Source organism: Chaetodon auriga, chromosome 13, assembly GCF_051107435.1.
Source record: "Chaetodon auriga isolate fChaAug3 chromosome 13, fChaAug3.hap1, whole genome shotgun sequence".
In the NCBI taxonomy this organism is placed as follows: Eukaryota; Metazoa; Chordata; class Actinopteri; order Chaetodontiformes; family Chaetodontidae; genus Chaetodon; species Chaetodon auriga.
Window position 1 is genome coordinate 17,413,014 of NC_135086.1, and position 18,052 is coordinate 17,431,065.

Here is an 18,052-nt window from a genome sequence, read left to right on the forward strand (position 1 = left end):
TTTCAATTAGATCTGCAAGACGACACTGTTTGCCATGGTTACAGATAACAATTTTCTAGTGGTTTAGAGAAAGTAAAGAGAAAAATGAAGAAAAAAAGGAAACTTGATGCAAACTTTTCAACAGAGTGCCTCTAAGCCATTTAAAGAATAAGTACAAAAATAAAAAAAGACTGAACTCTGGTGTCAGCATCGCAAATAGTATTTTTAAATTCAATTTTCCTACAAATTTTGAGCCGTTTCTTTTTTTTTTTTCTTAAACCAAAGCCAAAAATGATGAGCCCTATCTATAAAAGCCAGACTGTCAGCTGACAAATGAAGGTGTGGAGGATTAAAGCGAAGAGTCAAATCCAAACAAGTCTGTGGCTGTTGGAGGCACAGACTAATGAGTCCTCGCAACAGGCATGTTCTGATGCCAGCAGGCAGCACTGGACAGATGGTGAGAGCTTTACAGGAATTTAAAGAACACCTCATCTGAGTGTTGACACAGACAGTGACAGCAGCCAGAGATGAGAGTAAGAGAACAGAGATGACAGGCCAGCAAGCGTGTGACAGTGTCTCATGATCACCGTCAAACCTGGAGGAATCCATCTGAACAAGCAACAAGACACAACACTTAAACAACAAAGTACAGCATTTATTAGCGTCTTCCAAAATGACCCAAATATATGTGTTGTGCTTTCTGATCAGCCTCCACCGTGGTTAAGATTTGCTTACATTTAGGCTTCAGACATAAAAAGAATAGTTCTTCGGCAGCATCATCAGCCTGTCTGACGCACATGAGTTAGCTCTGGCCTAATTTTCAGACTGAATGCCAAATTGCTTCATTTCAACATATTTAATTGTAGCTTTGCATCAGTACAGCCAAACACAGTCATCACTGCCTTCTCGAATGACCAGTCTTAAAAGGAATTACTTCTGTTCTCTCCTTGATGGTAAAGCAAAGTTTCCACTGCTACAGTATATGACTCTCATGTGATTAAGGTAAGGAAGGTTTATGAGAAAGAAAGCTTCAAAGCAGTGGAGGGCGATACTAGAGCAAGCAATTGTCGAGAATGTGACTGGTTTGGCAGATGTTATGGATTTACCTAATCGAGGCAAAAGAGGCGTTAACAAAGAAAAGGATCTTATTTTAGACATAGTTAGGGATCTTGCCCCCATTGTCACAGTCTGCAGCCTGAAACATAAACCTGAGATAAGAGCACATAATGAGGGCAGTGAGGAAGCTGTCTGTTACCAAAGATAATCCATACTCTTAATCTCACATACACTGGAGTCACTGATATCAATATTGGCTCAACCTGAGCCAGTTAAATGGTTATTAATGGCAGAATGGATGTGTTATTGTGACATGTGGCCAATGTTATTTGCCCACAAGGGATCAATATCAGCACACTAAAGACTGAATAATGACTATAAAATATCAGACAGACGTTATCAACCCACATTATAGACACATCCTCTCTGGTGTCCTGGTGGCCTCGTGGTTAAGACACGTACCATATAATAGGGCTGCAACTAATGATTATTTTCAGTCTTGATTAATTTGCAGATTATTTCACGGTCATTCATCTATAAAATGTCTAAAAGATGTGGAAAATGATCATCCCAACTTCCCAAAGTGACTTCTTCAAATTGCTTCTTTTTGTTCAACTAACAGTCCAAAACCCAGAGACGCTTCATTTACGAGCTGCATCATAAATAACAAAGAAAAGCATCAAATCCTTACATTTAAGAAACTGGATCAACAAATGTTTGACATTTTTGCTTGAAAAATGACTGAAGCGACTAATTGATTGTCAAAATAGTTGCCAAAAAATTTTCTTTTGATTGGCTAATCAGCTAATCGAATAACTGGAACATCTTCAGTTTGATTCCAGAATGAGACCTTTGTTGCATGTTGCTGGAAGTATTTGTGCCCGGAAGGACTGTGGATTTTGTCATCCAGCTGTAACACTGTGGTCATGTTAAGAAGGGATTTCTTTACAAGTATGGAGAGGAGAGATGATTATGGTGACCAAAAACTGCCCTAAACAAACTGTTTGGGTGCTGCTTTGGTCACTTGCTCTGATAAAACAAGCATGCGGTGCCATTAAAACAAAAACAAGCTGAAAGTGAAGAGAAAAAGTCTGCAATCTGTACTGACATGTGCACAACTATATATATGCAGCAGTAAGCGTGCACCCACACACAAACACATAAAACACACAATACCAGCTGCAGGCTTAGAGCCTAGGAACCCAAGAAGGGTTTTTTCTTTTGTTTCGAAGGGGGTAATTATTGCCACGGAGGGTAGTTATTAAGGAAAGTAAAGCTTGTACTTAAAATGCCTATTCTTCCATTGTTTAATACTAATAACACATTTCAGGGGTTGAAGAGAGTAGTTAAGGGAGGAAGGAAAGAAGCGGGGAGGAGAAAAGAGCAGACAAGGAGGGAGAAATTGCATGGAGAGGCGAAAATAGCCAAAGGAAATTAGGGCTTCTCTCAAATTACGGTTAGAGAAAGGTTTATCTGTTTTTTTATTTCAAATTTACCACAATGTCTCTTTCATCCCAAGCAGTTTCCTGAACATTAGTGAGAATAACAACCTAAGTCAACAAAACGTCCTCGGCTGATTTCAGCTGGCTATGCTTTGCCTTAAGCATCCCCTCAGGCTAGCACCGTCCATTAACTTCTATTCTTTAAAATAGAATCAGCAGCAGCCAATCAAAGTCAAGACAACACTGCGGATAACTATCCTCCTAAAACCGTGTGTTTATTCATTAAATCATGCAAATTAGGCCCAAACCCCTTCTATACTGCAGTACATTTTGATTTACTGTACAATGTGACTGCTATGTGGAGGGAGAGCGTGAGGCAGAGGAGGGAGAAAGAGCGGAATAAGAAAGACAAAGAGAGAAAGTCCATTAACACACTTGTAAATGAGTCTCAGCTATTTACCCCACGCTGGGCCTCTCGAATTACTGACTGTGTTCAGGATGCAGATTGCAGATGGCAATTAAAGATGAACCGTGTAAGCAGACACATGCAGAAAGACACTCACGAAAACACATGCACAGGCATTAATGTAGGCTTGCATGCTCTCTCCCTAAGGCAGCAGTTCGGTGCAGATCTACTGATCTCCATAGCAACATTCACTGCCGTGGGCGATGGTGACATCATGAAGATTGATTGTCATAAAAAAGCAACAGTACAGCAGAAAGAGGGCGACTGTAATAGCGGCATTAGCCAAAGTGCAACAGTGCTCCTCAGTGCTGGGTGAAGCCGTGGCCTCTAGCTGGGGGTCTTCTTTGGTTAATGAAAGACAGACACGCGTGAACGGACTCTGCTGGTCTCCAAATACTCAGCAGTGAGGATGGAGAGATCGGCTTATGTAACACAGAGAAAGACAGAGAGCTACTGTAGATAGCTCTCCGGGGTTCAAATGCTCAGTGCGATCCCTCTCCTCTCTATTTATCCTCCTTCCTCCTCTGTTCCTCTCCTCCGTCTCCTTATCTTTTTCTGTCCGACAGCCTCCTCTCAACCCTCCTTTCGTGTCTCTCTTCACACCACTGACTGATCTCCCTCTCTTTCTGCTAACTCTTTTACCCCTCACTCAACACCAAAGCTCGGTGTGGCGTGGTGACTAACTCCATCGTCCAGCTACAGCTACTCGCTTGCCGGAAACATCACAGAACTGAAGTTTGGAAGTTGTGTCTTGCCTCCTCTGTTTCTCTCTCCATCCTGCCTCTTTTTTTTTTTTTTTTTGGCACTTGTTTTTCTTCATTTTTCTGTTACGTAAGACAGACAGAAGTGGAGCAAGCTTCAAAGTGAATGGCAAAGCCGCCTTTTCCCCTGCTCGCTTTGCTGTTCATGCATGTCATTCCAGTGCCAGCTCCCTCTCCCCTTTCCCTCTATCTCTCTCTATCCCCATCTTTCTTTTCTCACTTCTCCATCCTTCCCCTCGTTACTGTAGATTCATCTCTTTGCCTATTGGGACAATTACTTAATTGTCACTGCATTTTCTGTATGCTGAGCTACTCTTAGATGACATGCCCTGATCTCGTCATTGCCACCTTGACCAAACAGAGGTGGCAGTGACCGGAAGGAAGAGGATGAAAAGACAGCTTCCGGACGCCTCGGAAAAGGAGACGGGTCTCATTATTTCTGCCTCTTCCTCCTGTCTGCCCTTCCTGTATCAAATGCAGAGTGATACAGGGATGAGTGGGGTGCTCCTTGTCTTTGATTACCTGTCAGTGAGCCTGAGTATCAGAGGCAGATGAGGTAAAAGCTACCATTACCTAAATCCTCTCTCTTGAAAGACAGCCCTTGGCTTAAAAGGTGGAGAAGCCCTCACCGGTGACCGATTTAACACAACTGCTCGGGACGGCCTGGATAATGGTTGTGTGACAAATACACGGACAGGCACACATGCACAGACGCATGACTGACAAAACTGAATATGCATACTGACAGTGGGCATAAAGTTGAACTCAGGCCACAGAGAGACAAAGCAGATCTGTTACCTTATGGACCTGACACACCAGACACAAACATGCTGACGAATACCGACTGATGCGTCACCTCACATCACCTCACATCCTCTAAGCAGCACTTAAACACACAGCAAAAACCAGAGAGGACAATCATGGCTGCATGCATGCACATTCTGCATGTCTGTCTACTGAAAGTATCACATAAGCACAAACAAACTCATCCCCTGCCACACCATTGTGAAACAGAGTCATACACTTCTATATTACTGAAGTTTATTGTTTATAGGTTATATTTATGTGCCGCTATTCTGTGCCAGACTACAGATCAAGATATTTTCATTATTCATAAAAGGTGATAGAGTCATAATGCAGGTTTTAGCATGCATGAGTAAAAAAAGTTGCAGGCAAGTCTACTGTGATCCAAACCTTCAAATAAGCCCTCATTAATGTTCTCCCTGCCTCCTGGATTTGTAAGTACACTGCTTTAATATCCAAGAAAGTTGCATTTAATTAAATGGAACACAAGTCAAATCTAAGACAATCTATAGCAGACTCAGTGCGAGAGGACCTGAGAATATGTCAGATGATAAAGTTGGTACTGTCACTGCAAAAGTTTTGCTTTGCTTTGCACTGCTGTTCTGTGCTGCCTGTGGAAGACGTGAAAGGCAAAAAAAAAAAAAAAAAAAAACCTAAACGGGTGAAGTCACTGATTCACTGGGCTGAGCAGACAGCCACAGACAGCTCTTTCTCAGCGACGATTCAGCATGCTGAATCGGCTGAACTGCTGCTGATAAGGTCTATTAAAACCAACAGTGCTGGACAAACCGCTAAAACTACAGCTGCTCAAAGGCAGCGCCTGGCAGTCCAACGTCAGCCTGGTGCCTCAGAGAAAATAACCACCAGTCTGGTATGAATAAAGAGTGGGTTCACTCCTTTCTTGCATCTTCTCACTGGCCTCACTGGCTGTGGTGAGTAATGTCAAGGCAGCAACAAACAAGCAGCTGTATGTGATGCACAGTGGGGTGTTGTGTCTGTCTTTATTCCCCGCTATGTGCTGCTGTTTCTAGCTATGCCTTTGTGTATTTCCTCTTTGCTTGCCTTCCTCTCTCTCCCTCTGCTGTTAGGCATGTGTAGAGGCACTGTAGGTTCATTTATCATACTGCAGGCTCCTGCTCTCGGCTCCAGACTCAGTGATTAATGACGACCGTTCACACACTTAAACATTTAGCTTTGTTTCGCTGACATGCTAGTTACCATACCAGTCACCATGGGTTACTTAACGCTGGGTCACTGTGGGACTGAAACCAAATTGAATGACGACAGATTTCCTTCCCGTATCTGCTGAGTGACCTTTAAGGGCTGGTTTTCTCCGGATTTGTTTTTTCTCTGTGTCAGAACATAAATATGTCATTTATCACACAAAACTGACATACCTACACAGGCACAGCTGACTGGTAAAGTGCCTCACGGCCCTTCTGCCTCTCCCTTAAAGGTATAGGTATTTGGTTAAAATTAAAAATGCAACATCCTCTACTGATAGATTTCTTCTTGCTAAATGAGCAATGGGACGATTCAGAGCATGCGGAGTGCAGTTGGACCACACGCTCTTGTCTTTTTTATGGATTCTCTGTAAGATTACCGTCCTTTCCATCCACATTATCGCCAACAACATTATCGTCAACATCTCTCTCACACACAAGCAAACATAAAAAGACACCAATATTGTGTTTTTAATGAAAAAAGAAATGCGATGAGAACATCGGTGGGAGAGAGTGAGAGAACTGTGTGTGTGTATAGGTGTATGTGCGTGGCAAACAGATAGGCAGAGAGCAAGAGAGAGATAGAGAGTAATTTAGTGAAGTGACTCTGTGTTGACCTTTAGTAACTCTCCAGAGCAATGCCAATTTCAATTTCACCCTTCTCCATGGAAAGGTGACATGGCTGGTGTCACAGCTAGGTGTTCAAGATCAAGAAAGTCTTCAGTATTGTGGACTCCTTAACAAGAACAGAGGAGAGGAGAACATGGAGTGTTAGCCACTTCAACAGAATTCAGACGACGAATCCTCAAATCTTAAAGCAGGCAGAGGTGGGTCTGTGAGGCAGTGAAGGGAGAAGACAGGAGAGGGATGAAAGGACGTACAACCAAGTAGAAAGAGGGAGCGAGAGTGAGCAGGAACAAGGATGAAAGGTTGGGCATGGAGAATCAGCAGGAGGGAAACTGAGGTGTGGGTTTGTTTTGACTGCGTATCTTCAATAGAAATGACAAAAGTCAAAATCACAGTAGGCTTTTATAGAGGGATGATTATGACAAAATCTAAAATCTAACCTGAGGGTGTTGCTGGTGCATCCCACTGCTTCACTATTGCTTTCATGTAACAATATCAGAGTCACATAAGCATAATCGGCCAATCAGTGTCGTGGATATGTTAATCAACTCAAAACAACTGCTTTGAGTAAAGGTAAGTGTGGAGCTCGGCAAACGTCAACCAATCAAGTGCCATTTATATCCATGTCTTCCCAGAATCATATATGTATGAAGGCATTAAATGTATTGTTTGGTGAAATGGAAATTATCACTATTCACACACGGATTCATTTCAACTGAGACACATGCTGTTTTCACTTAGAGACTATTTTTACAGAGGACTGATGGAGAGCTTCATCACATGGTGCAACGACAATCACCTGAAGCTTAATAGCAGCAAACCCAATGAGCTTGTGGTGGACTACAATATGTCAGATATAGATGTTGCTACAAAGAAGCTACAAATTGTAAAACATGGATGCTTCACGCACATCTTCAACCCGGCAGCAAAGAAAATCTATACAATCTGCACAGTTTCAAGGTGGACACCTAAGACTAGTGTTACCACTTCAGCATCTGACCAAACATGGTCACAATCTGTCCTCCTGAGTTCCTTTGACCTTTGACTACCAAAATCTGTTTAATTTAGTCAGTTTATCCTTGAGCCCAAGTGAAAGTTTGTGCCAAATTTTGAGAAATTCGCATGGTTCTGAGATTCATTCACAACAATGGGACATGAATATGGATGTACGGACAACCCAAAAGACATAATGCCTCCAGCCATGGCTGTCGCAGGCATTGATAAGAAGCAGCAGCATTATAACAGCATCTCAGTGCCTCTGTTCAGACCAGAAAGTGGCATAGCTATAGACGTTCTGTCTAAAATAGGTGGTGACATAGTGGCTGGCAAGCTAACTATTAGCACAGTAGCCAGCCGGTCATGTTAGTACTGTCGAGCCACGACAGCCCGCCAGCTAATCTTGCCACTTGCCTGGGAGCAGGCTAACTAGCCTGGTTGCCAACCATTTTTATTCAAGAGATTTACAGTATTTCTACTATTGACTAAGTCTACTACAGATGGCGACCATGGACTGTGTGCAGCATGAGGGTGTACATGTATGTACCTCTACACATGCTGAAGTAAAGTACATATACTATAAGAGTCATGTCCTTCCTGCTGCCCACCCTGTGCTGTTGGGCCCCCCTCTCTGAAATAATTGATTCTAATTCGTTTCCACTAGAGTGCACCCATCTGCTGGCTTTAGGGGACAGTAAAGTCCTCTCTTCGTTGCAATTATCTCACAGTTTCCGAAGACTGCGCCACAAGTGTGTGCGTGTGTGTGACCTACCCACCATAAGTGCTGCAGGGGCATGTGTGAATATCTGTGCATGTATGTTTTGTGTGTGTGCGTGACGATGAGAGAGACCTCGTGAGAAAGAGATATGCTGGGTAAGCGTGAGCTGAATCCCTCCACCCCGTCCTCTGGGACAGCAAATCCATGACGAATCATCCCGAGGGGGAATCAACACCAAGGCAGTGAGTCTGTGTGTGGGTGCGTGTGTTTTAAATTTGGAGCTTGGCGTAATATGTCGTACATACTGTAAATTTGTGTTCCTCACGAACCCCAGAATAATAAAATTCAAACCCCACAATATGAATCATCCTCCCAATTCCGGAGAGGTGCAAGTGGACTGCACCAACACACCACTGGGGGACAGCAGTAAATCTGGCAATAGAGAAACTAGCTGACTGCTGAAGAAATCCAAACCATCCTACACAACCTTGATTTAGTCTCCTTTGGAAACAACATCAAAAATGTCAAGTTGTTGGAAAAGTAATATTTGAGAGTGAAAAATCAGGCCTGCTTTCAGCGCTCACACAGTCACACATCCCCAAGGACTCCTGAAGCCTTGAAACCTTGTAGATCTGTGATGATAACAGCACACACACACACACACACACACACACACACACACACACACACACACCGCTTTTTGGTGCTGGTGTTGTGGTTTAGTGTGAGCGGTCCTGAGTGGCAGAATCTTGGCTGCTCAGCAGAAAGGGACACAGAGGCACGGGGACCTCTGGAGACCAGGGGAGGGCACATTCTGACAAGACACCCCTCTCCTGAGCCAAACAAACTCCCTCTCATGCCCCTGTCTCCATTTCCCCCTCCCCGTCTTTTTCTCTTAACAAACTGAATCCTCTCTTTTCTCTGACACCCCTCTTTGCTTCTATGACCACTCTTCTTTCTTGCTTTCAGTGTCGTTCCTGTTCATGGACTTTTGTGTTCTCCTCTCTGCATCATCCTCTTTGACTTTCTCTGCTGCACGTCCTCTGTTCGCGTTTATGTAACATATGTGTTTTATTTATGTCTGCGTGCGTGTATGTTGTGTAAAGCTGGCTGCGATGACGGCTGTCTGAGACCTGCACTGGTTGCAGCATCCGAGGAGATAAAGTGGGGCTGTGTTTCCCGGCAGGGTTGCAGATTTATCTCTCTGCTTACGGCTCTGATTTTACTGCCCATCCACTGGCCTCCACTGGATCCCATCTCTTTCTCTCTCTCTCTATCTCCCACTTGCCACGAGGGACCAGCCCCTCTCTGTGCACGTTCTGGCTACCATAAATCTGCCATGTTGCTCCATAAAGTTGCTTAGGGCATGACTCAACAAATATTAAGGAAGAGGAGAATAAATAAATAAAGCTAAATAAAAGAGAAACTCTCGTCTGGAGGGAGACACAACTTTTCTGCACACAAAATGGAGCCCGACTGTAAAATATTTACCTTGGTGTCTCTGTGCTTTAGACACTCTGCTGGGAGTCTGTGGGGGCTCGCTGCACGACATCACATGCACTTTCGCTCCCTCTCCGCCTAACTCTTTTTTTGCCATGGTGGTGCCAAGCCCTAATGTGCCATACCACTAGAGGAGAACTCCACTGATTTACCCATCAATATCAATTCACTTGTCTGCTATTTAGCCAGTTTCATAAGATCATCTATGACTCTAAAGGGAGTTTTATTAAATCTGAAAAAATAACTCCAGTGATGTCACCTGGGTTATCTTGGTTTGGACCTGGAGACAAACTGCACTGTAAACTAAGGGGATGGAGTTTGAAAAAAATGTGCATTTACCAGGAACAGACAGTTTAACAAAGAGACACCATGGTAATGCATTATGGGAAATGTAGGATGCGTTGTTTTCTGGAGCCTCCAGTATCAAAAACAAATACTAGGCCTTTCTAAATATGCGTTCTTCTCTGTACTTGTGTTTTTGTGTACTTGAGAAACGTCATCAGTCTGAGCCCAAGTACTGTTCCAATTCAAAAGTCTGCATCTCGCCAAGTACAGTCAAATACCCGGATGTGTTCTTGCCCCTCCCATTTTATCGAGGATGCATCGGGTGGTGACTTGTGTGGACTTGGGGCAGCCACGTATCCCAGAATGCATTTCGTAGCAACGATCGCGGAGGAGAGGACTCACAACTGTAAAGTTACAAGTTTCGAAATACTACTGTTTTAGTAGTACGGAATGTGGTTTTAAGATTATTTTATGTGAGAAAGTGGATGTTAAAACTTAAAATCTGTGGTCGATTCATCACGATAGCGCGTAGTTTAAAATTTGCTCCAAAGTTTTCGGAGATAACCGGCAGACGAGCTGCGATGGTGACGTCATCAAGTACGCTGCCGTCCCTATTGCAGAATGACCATCCTGCGTCCTCCCGTCCTGGAGAGACTGTATTCCCAGGTCAAACTTGCTAAGTCCGAACTGCCAAGTTTGTAAGTCCGAACTTGGCGTACTTGGTATTGAGAAACGACCACTGTCTCGTCTGGTCTCTCCCAGGTCAAAAATCAAGCTGTCCCTCTTAACACTCCCCCTAGAGGCCTGGAGTTCTCCCATTGTGTGTTTGACATTTGCTTTAGGAGATTGTGTGTTTTAGACTTTGCATCGTTTCTGTATTTGCAGCGTGTTGCCCTTGTCGACCACTGTACACTTACCCTTTCACACACAGAGAGACACCCCACAAAACAAGCATACATGAGAAGGAACTGGCAGAGAGGCTGCAAGAATGTTTCATAGCATAAGCCAAGCCTTCCCTCAAAATCCCAGTGAAATCAACATATGTTGTCGAGACAAATGACACAAACACCTGCGTTGTCCAACCTGTTCATGCATGGGTGTGACTATGCTGACATGTGAAGCCGTGCTTGTCAGTTTATCAACAGCAGCAATTTTTCACTCTTGATCAGCCAACCGTGGAGGCATTTTTAAATGAACTACCTGTATTCCAACAGCATCAGATAGAAAACAAAAGGTAAGCTCTCAGTGAGTCATTGCACCTTCTTTGTCTCTCCCTCCCACTCCCCCCCGCCCCCCACCCCATCACATACTCATGCACTCCCTCTGCTTTCCAGACCTCTCAGTCTTGTCCGATCGCCTTCACCATGACAGACACATAAGCCGTTCGTGGAGCGGCAAGCACCATGTGGACAGCGGACTGTGCCCAGAAATCAAGCAATATGCTGTCACAGAAAAAAAACAAACAAACACAACAACATGCGGATATTCACTCGCACACACATGCACATGCGGTAGGCCCGTTACGACCCCACGTCAAAGAAGACAAACAATGGCGACTGAAAGCAGCCGCTTTTCCATGTGGCGAGCCAGCGTATGGAACCCTGGCACCATATGGGCTCTTCATTGTTGACAAAACACCCTTGGGGACATTAGCACCCACCATTTGCATATATGGAAAACACTTTTTTTTTCTCCCTTTTTTCCTGTTTCTCTAGCAAATAAAAAGTGCCATCATCAATCTGTGTTCACCGCCTGGAGGTGTGTTGGAGAGGATTTGTAAAGTCATCCATTGCCTGTCATTTGGAAATGACACAGATAGTACTGACTGCAGCTGGAGGAAATCCCATGATGCTCTTACCTAGCTGCAGCTCCATGTTGCTAATCTTGCTTTCAGAAGGAAACAGGATCTTTGGCGGCTTGTCGGTCAAAGGAGCTGAAAAGGAGAAAAGACACAATTTAGATAAGTATGATACAAGACAAACCAACAAAGCAGGCAAACTGTCTTTGAAGAAGAATAGTGAGGGTTTCTGACTGAGCTATTTTTAGTTGGTTCCCAATGTCCTTCCTACACTTAGTTCACAATAAATTTCTTTGCATCCCCCGCTGCCTTAAAATGATTTGTTCGCGTTTGAACACAGAGCATAGACAGAAGTTGTCTCCTCTTCAGAGTTAATAAATGCTCATGCCTCTTCTGTCTGTTCTCATTCCTCTCATTCTCCCATCGTGCTCTTTGTGTCTTTGCAGACACATGGCTCTCTGGTGTCTATAGACCTTGGCTTCATCTAGCCTACTTCTAATCATAAATTAATCACTGCTTTGCCAAGAACATGCCACCATTTAATCTGCACAAGTGTCATGTATTTGAAGAGTCATCATGGAGTGTGTGTGTGTGTGTGTGTGTGTGTGTGTGTGTGTGTGTCTGAGGGAGAGGGAGCAGCTGATGCTCTAATGATGCTAATCATCCATACGGCGGATGTCAGACTTGCTGCTGAAGTCCTTCCTCTGGGGAACGCCAGAACAAGCAGCAGTTTTATTGTTGTTAAAAGCGTTTGTGTGTTCTGCAAGAAAGGCTGCGCTCTTTAGGGTGGAGGGGTTGAGAGAACAGAAAAAGGGTCTTGTATGTACACGACTAAACAGCGACACGAGGAGAAACGCAGGGGCTGTGTCGACATCATGAGCTACTGAATCCCCCACTCAGAAAGACAGATAAACAACCTTTGCATTTGTGTCGTTTTAATGACCTTTTTTTACACTGACACAACAATACATCCAGTATTCAAGTTGCCCTGCACAGTCACAGCCTGAGACCACTGAGCTCTTGCACTGTTTGACTTATTGCATTGGTCTCTCACATATTGGCAATAACACAAGAAGGGGAATTCTTACCTATAATATTAGTTATAGCGCTCAAAGCTTACTTATTTGATCTCTATGCTGACTCCACTCCCGAATGTGTATACCTTCTGCATACACTTGCTGCAAATTCATCTGGACCACATCATGTGTGATTTTTTTAGTGCACTTTTTTAATGTGTGTGCTTGTGTGTGAGTGTTGCCAGTGTGGTTGAATGTGCCCACATTCAGTCACACACACTGTGTGTGTACATTAGTTGGCAAGATTTCTCATAGTTTGAAAATAAAAGCGAAGAGAGCGAACTTCAGGAGAGAAATAGTCATTGACACTCTTAGTGTCAGTTAGTCAAGCACATACTTCCTTTGCTGAGAATAACACTTTGTTTGAGTTTGGCATATTCATTCATCCATTCAAACCTATGACACCTTTTTTTGTTGCTGTGGCATTTCGTCTTGAGGAAGAATTGGGCCATATTAAACTCATTATAACCCATGTTCCTCTGCTAGCAAACATGATATGTTTGATATAATAGCAGACCTTGGAATTTCTTCTTCTGTATTAAAATGAGTGCTAAAGATAATCATGAAGTTACTGAAATAAAACCGGTTTGATATATAAACATGTAGGCTTGCCGGAACATCTGTGTGTGCATTGACCAGACTGTATTTATTTATTATGGTATTTAGTCAATACATACAACTGGTCAGATAAGAAGGACATGACCTTTGACTATGTGCACAGCAGCACACTACACAGACACACACACAGTGCACACACTGCACAGAATCATGTGCACTAAGGAGGCAAAAGCTAATTCTGCACGTCCTAAATCAGCTATGAAGAAAAAAAACCTTTATTGAATAAAACAGAGGCTACTCCCAACAGCAGACCTTTCAGGCACGTCTAATTACTTAGTGGTGAATTTGCGAAGGCGGCTTATTCAGGCCAGTTTGTAGCCTGGCGCTTTCATTAAGATGTTTCCTTAGAGTGTCCTCACAAGCCCTCTTCTTTAGCCTCATTACAAGAGCACTCTAACAAGCGATTTGAAAGCCCTGCTCTGTTTTGGTGTCTGTATTTGGGAGGAACAAGCCATGCAATGTTGCTGAGCTTACTCACTCAGCACGGTGATGTGCAGTAAAGTGCGTGGTCGTGTTTGAAGTAAAGTGCATGGTCTTGTAGAGTGCTTGGTTTCAGGCTGCAGGATAGCATATTTAACCAACGCTCCAGCTGTCAGAAATAAGTGGTCATGTGAGGAGACGTAGGAGAAGTGTTTATTACGTGCTGATAAGAAGCGAGTTTTTGCTCAGATGTTGCACCTGCTGCTATGTAAATACTGACAGAGACGCACAGCGACATCTATGAGAGGGGCGGTCACGGGCTTTTAGGCACAACTGTTTGCACTGTTAATAGGTAATCACACAGCACAAATTACACTGGATACTGATACAATTTTAATTACATATCAAACTGCTATACATAATTACACAATGGGTGATCCTATAGCCAATTATGCACTGGCAAACAAATGAGGACAAGCTGTGTATGGGAGACGAGAGGGGAAGCAGATGTGGCAAGGAGAACACAGATAGGAGGCAGACTTCAGCAGAAGAAAAGTGGAGCTGGTGAAATGAAGAGAATAAATGGGGAAAATTTCTAAAGCCAGCCAAAGTGAACCAGTCAAGAAACATGCTCCCCCTTATTTTGGCATGCTACACTTGCTTCTAAAAATCTCATTATCTTAATTACCTTTATGGGAAAAACATCAATTATCATGGTCCGGGGGTGGGGGTGTGTGGGGGTGGTAGGGACAGCAGTTAAAATATGGAGGATTGGGAGCATCTCCTAACAAAGGAGAGAGTCTCTGATTGCCATTACCAGGCAAAGGCTGGAATTATGCAACTACTGACATGAACAGGTAATTGAACATGCAAAGATATCTGGTGAGCTGCTGACTTAATGAAAGGCTGTGAGAGCATCATGACAGAAGAAATGGATGTTTTATGTCTGTTTTATGTCCATTTCTAAAAGACTGTCTGTGATTACTGTATGTGATGCATGTTCAAGGTTGGAATCAGGTTTTATTTCCACTCCTCTGTGACTATCTGCTGCTTTAAAAGACATGTTAAACAAAAAACAGATTTGGATTAAATAAAAATGGCCCCAAGGTTAATTTGAGTAGATTTTGGTCAGATTTGTGTTGTGACACCATTATACTGTATTCATGTGATGGCTGCAAGTTCCATGCGTACATTAAATGTTGCGGAAGCTGCAACTTTGCTAGTTAAAACTGGTTAAAGTTGACAAAACTGAAGTGAGAGCCTCCTCACAGACATGCATTGTATGACACAGTGGTCAATTAATTTTTCTATGTGAATATGGCCGGGCTGAGTAGTGGACTCAAGCTGTCTGACACGCTCCCTCACACACAAGCGTACACACACACGCACACACAAACACACACAAGTAGCTATCCTGGCATGCTTGTGCAAATTTTATGCTCTGGGATCAATGATTCACCTTTAAAACATTGATGTCTGAGTACCCTCAGGGCATAAGCATTTTCTATTCTCTGCAGCAAACCTGGCTGAATTAATTTCAGAAGGTGACACAAAGTATCTCTGTAAACTCTTCAACCACATCACAGTTGGCCTGTATTCCTTTAACTTGGGATGCATGCTATACATCTAAGGTTGAGGGACATGTGGAGTGGAAAATGACTGAGCCTCTGCTTGTGACTAAGGGTGTGAAAACATGTAGCATGCAGTACGTTGTGCGCTAATCGCAAGCATGTTTTTAGCATTTTCAAAGCTATGCTACTATACTACGTTTTCAATGCTATGCTTCACATTGAGTAGGTTTCAGGTGCTATTGAGGAGAGTCTAAATCAATCTTTGTGTGTGTGTGTGTGTGTGTGTGTGTGTGTGTGTGTGTGTGTGTGTGTGTGTGTGTGTGTGCGTGCAGGCCTCCGCTCCATGTGGATACATTAACACAGACTGGGACTCTCTGTGGATATAAGCTTTGTGATCAGTCATCCACAATCCCATTTCTGCTTGGTGGCGGAAAAGCTCACTGGACTTTCCAGATGGATTATTCTGGGTGACTGACTGTAGGGAAACAGCAAATTAATGAATTAAGGATGGAGCTGAGATACTTGGATCACTGGGCTTTTTCTGTTAGTCATTCAATTTGTGGGGGTGAACGTGGGGAATTTGCAAGAAATATGCTGTTCGCAAATTGGTGACAAAGGTGAAAATAAGAACAAATAGAATGTATAATTACTGGCACGTGCAGTGCTTCATTTGTTTTCAGCCAAAATAGGAAAAGGAAAATATCTTGCGATGCACTATCCACTCACAGTGACTAACTCTGGATTCTGGTGTCACAGTCCTGCACTTTTTCCAGCCACCATCCACCCAGACCACACCCCTGTGACTCCAGCACTGTACATTAAGTGTCGTGTTTCATTCACGCAAAGAAACATTGATTCTGAACGTAATCCAGGCAGTTGTCAGCGCTTCATTGTGAATGCCAATTAGTTGCATATAACATAATTTCTAGGAGACGGGATTGAAGTGTAGGCACAGCACTTATGCAGACATTCAGACACACATTCATGCACAGACAGGCACACGCACACTCACATGGATGTGAAGTTGTGAACACAGGCCTGCATTGTCCTTTGGTCTCAGGAAATTGGCTCCCAAAGGTTTTCAGTATTTTTACCAACAAAGGCAGTCAAGCTCGAGAAGAAAAGCAAAAATAGAAGGATGGAGACTTGAGCAAACACAAAGTCCTTGTGAGTCTCCCAAGACAGCTAAGCTTGACTAGAAAAGTCTCCTCTACGGCTGGCAGACTCCTATATTGTACTGCAGGATATCACCATATTTTAACAATGACCTTCTTCTGTACAGTTGTCACCTTTGAGCCAGTTTCATTACATTCCTGATGGTGCAATAACCATCCTGTATGATTCCCTTATGAAGTCACCTCAGAGTATACAAAATTCAATTCCAGACTCAACCATTTCCCACATGGGAGAAGCTGAGCAGGGAGCTGAATGGTGTCATCCAGTGGAAGCTAATAAAAGCAGTTATATTCATCCTAAACCACATCACGCTCCCCTACTGTCCACCACTGTTGTGCTCTCTCTCTAAGAGCCCTGCCTCTGGCAAAGCTGAAACACTTATACATCAAAGCAACAGGAGTTTGCATTCTATCCCGCAAATATGGCTAGACAGGTTCCTGCGTCATAGTCATCACATGGCTATCATCACGAAAAGTGAGAACAATTGGCCCCCTTTGGGCCAACCGGCCAGTCAAGCTTTTCTGATTAAGCAGCCCTCTAAGAGACTATCTGATGATGAAACATGGCAGTGATCAAGCTGTTCAAAGAAGGATTGCAGCCGTGGGGCTTCAATAATCCATATCTTTGTGAATTAACAAGAAAGAGGAAATTAAATCCAGTAGCTGCATGTCAGTTCCTTGCTCATTTGCGGAACATGTTAACTAACCAATGGGAACTACATTTAACAATTCATTACCTAATAAGTACTACATGGAGACCAATTAAAGATGAATTTGACAAAAAAAAAAAAGAGGAGGAAACTGTTAGAGAATGGGACAGATGAAGCGAGACAGCGCAGAGAGAGAGAGATAGGAACAGAGACTGAGAATAAATGTTACCGATTGCTGGAGGTTAACCGCGATTCTGCCCTCACAGCAGGTGTGTGTGTGTGTGTGTGAGTACACATGTATGTGTGTGTACATCTGCCCCTTATAAATACCATTGCTCAGTCCAATAATCTTACAGGTGTCTCCTTCCACAGGAGAGCCTTCCATGGGCCTCCCCTCCTCACAAACTTCACCAAGCATTTAACTCAACATCAATTAGCAACAGCAGCTTCTCGAGTCAGGCTTCAATTGGCTGCAAAAATAAATGCTCAGGAATTATGTGCCTCCACATGGTATAATAATGTACTACTCTCTATTTAAAAAGCAACCTCATTAAGACTGTTTTAATTTGTTTTTTCAGACTCTCAACAAGGATTATATTTTACGGAGGTTGATAGAATAACTTGCATTGTATTCACAGTAAGAGGTTCAATTAAGCAGTCAGGGAATGTGAAGAGTGTTTGAAATGAATGAGGAGCATTTTTATGGGTCTGTTGTTTACAGAATAGTGAGCAGAAAGCAGGGATGCTGTGGGGGTGGGGGGGGGGGGGTTGGGGGGGGGGGGGGAGTCAGAGGTGCCCTCGAGATTTAATGGTTTCTCCCTGTGCATCAGAGTTGAGCAGAAAAATGAAAACACTCCACGAAACTCTTGTATGCATGCATGCACGTT

At 43.4% G+C, this 18,052-nt stretch overlaps 1 protein-coding gene across 5 annotated transcripts in view; it reads right to left on the reverse strand.

Annotated features, from left to right (window-relative positions):
• Positions 1-18,052, reverse strand: part of il1rapl1a (interleukin 1 receptor accessory protein-like 1a) — a 159,776-nt gene that overhangs the window by 44,099 nt on the left and 97,625 nt on the right. For all 5 annotated transcript variants that reach the window (XM_076746127.1, XM_076746124.1, XM_076746126.1 and 2 more), the window contains exon 6: positions 11,716-11,790. In XM_076746127.1, coding sequence (XP_076602242.1) covers positions 11,716-11,790 — 75 coding nt within the window. The remainder of the gene's footprint in view (positions 1-11,715; positions 11,791-18,052) is intronic.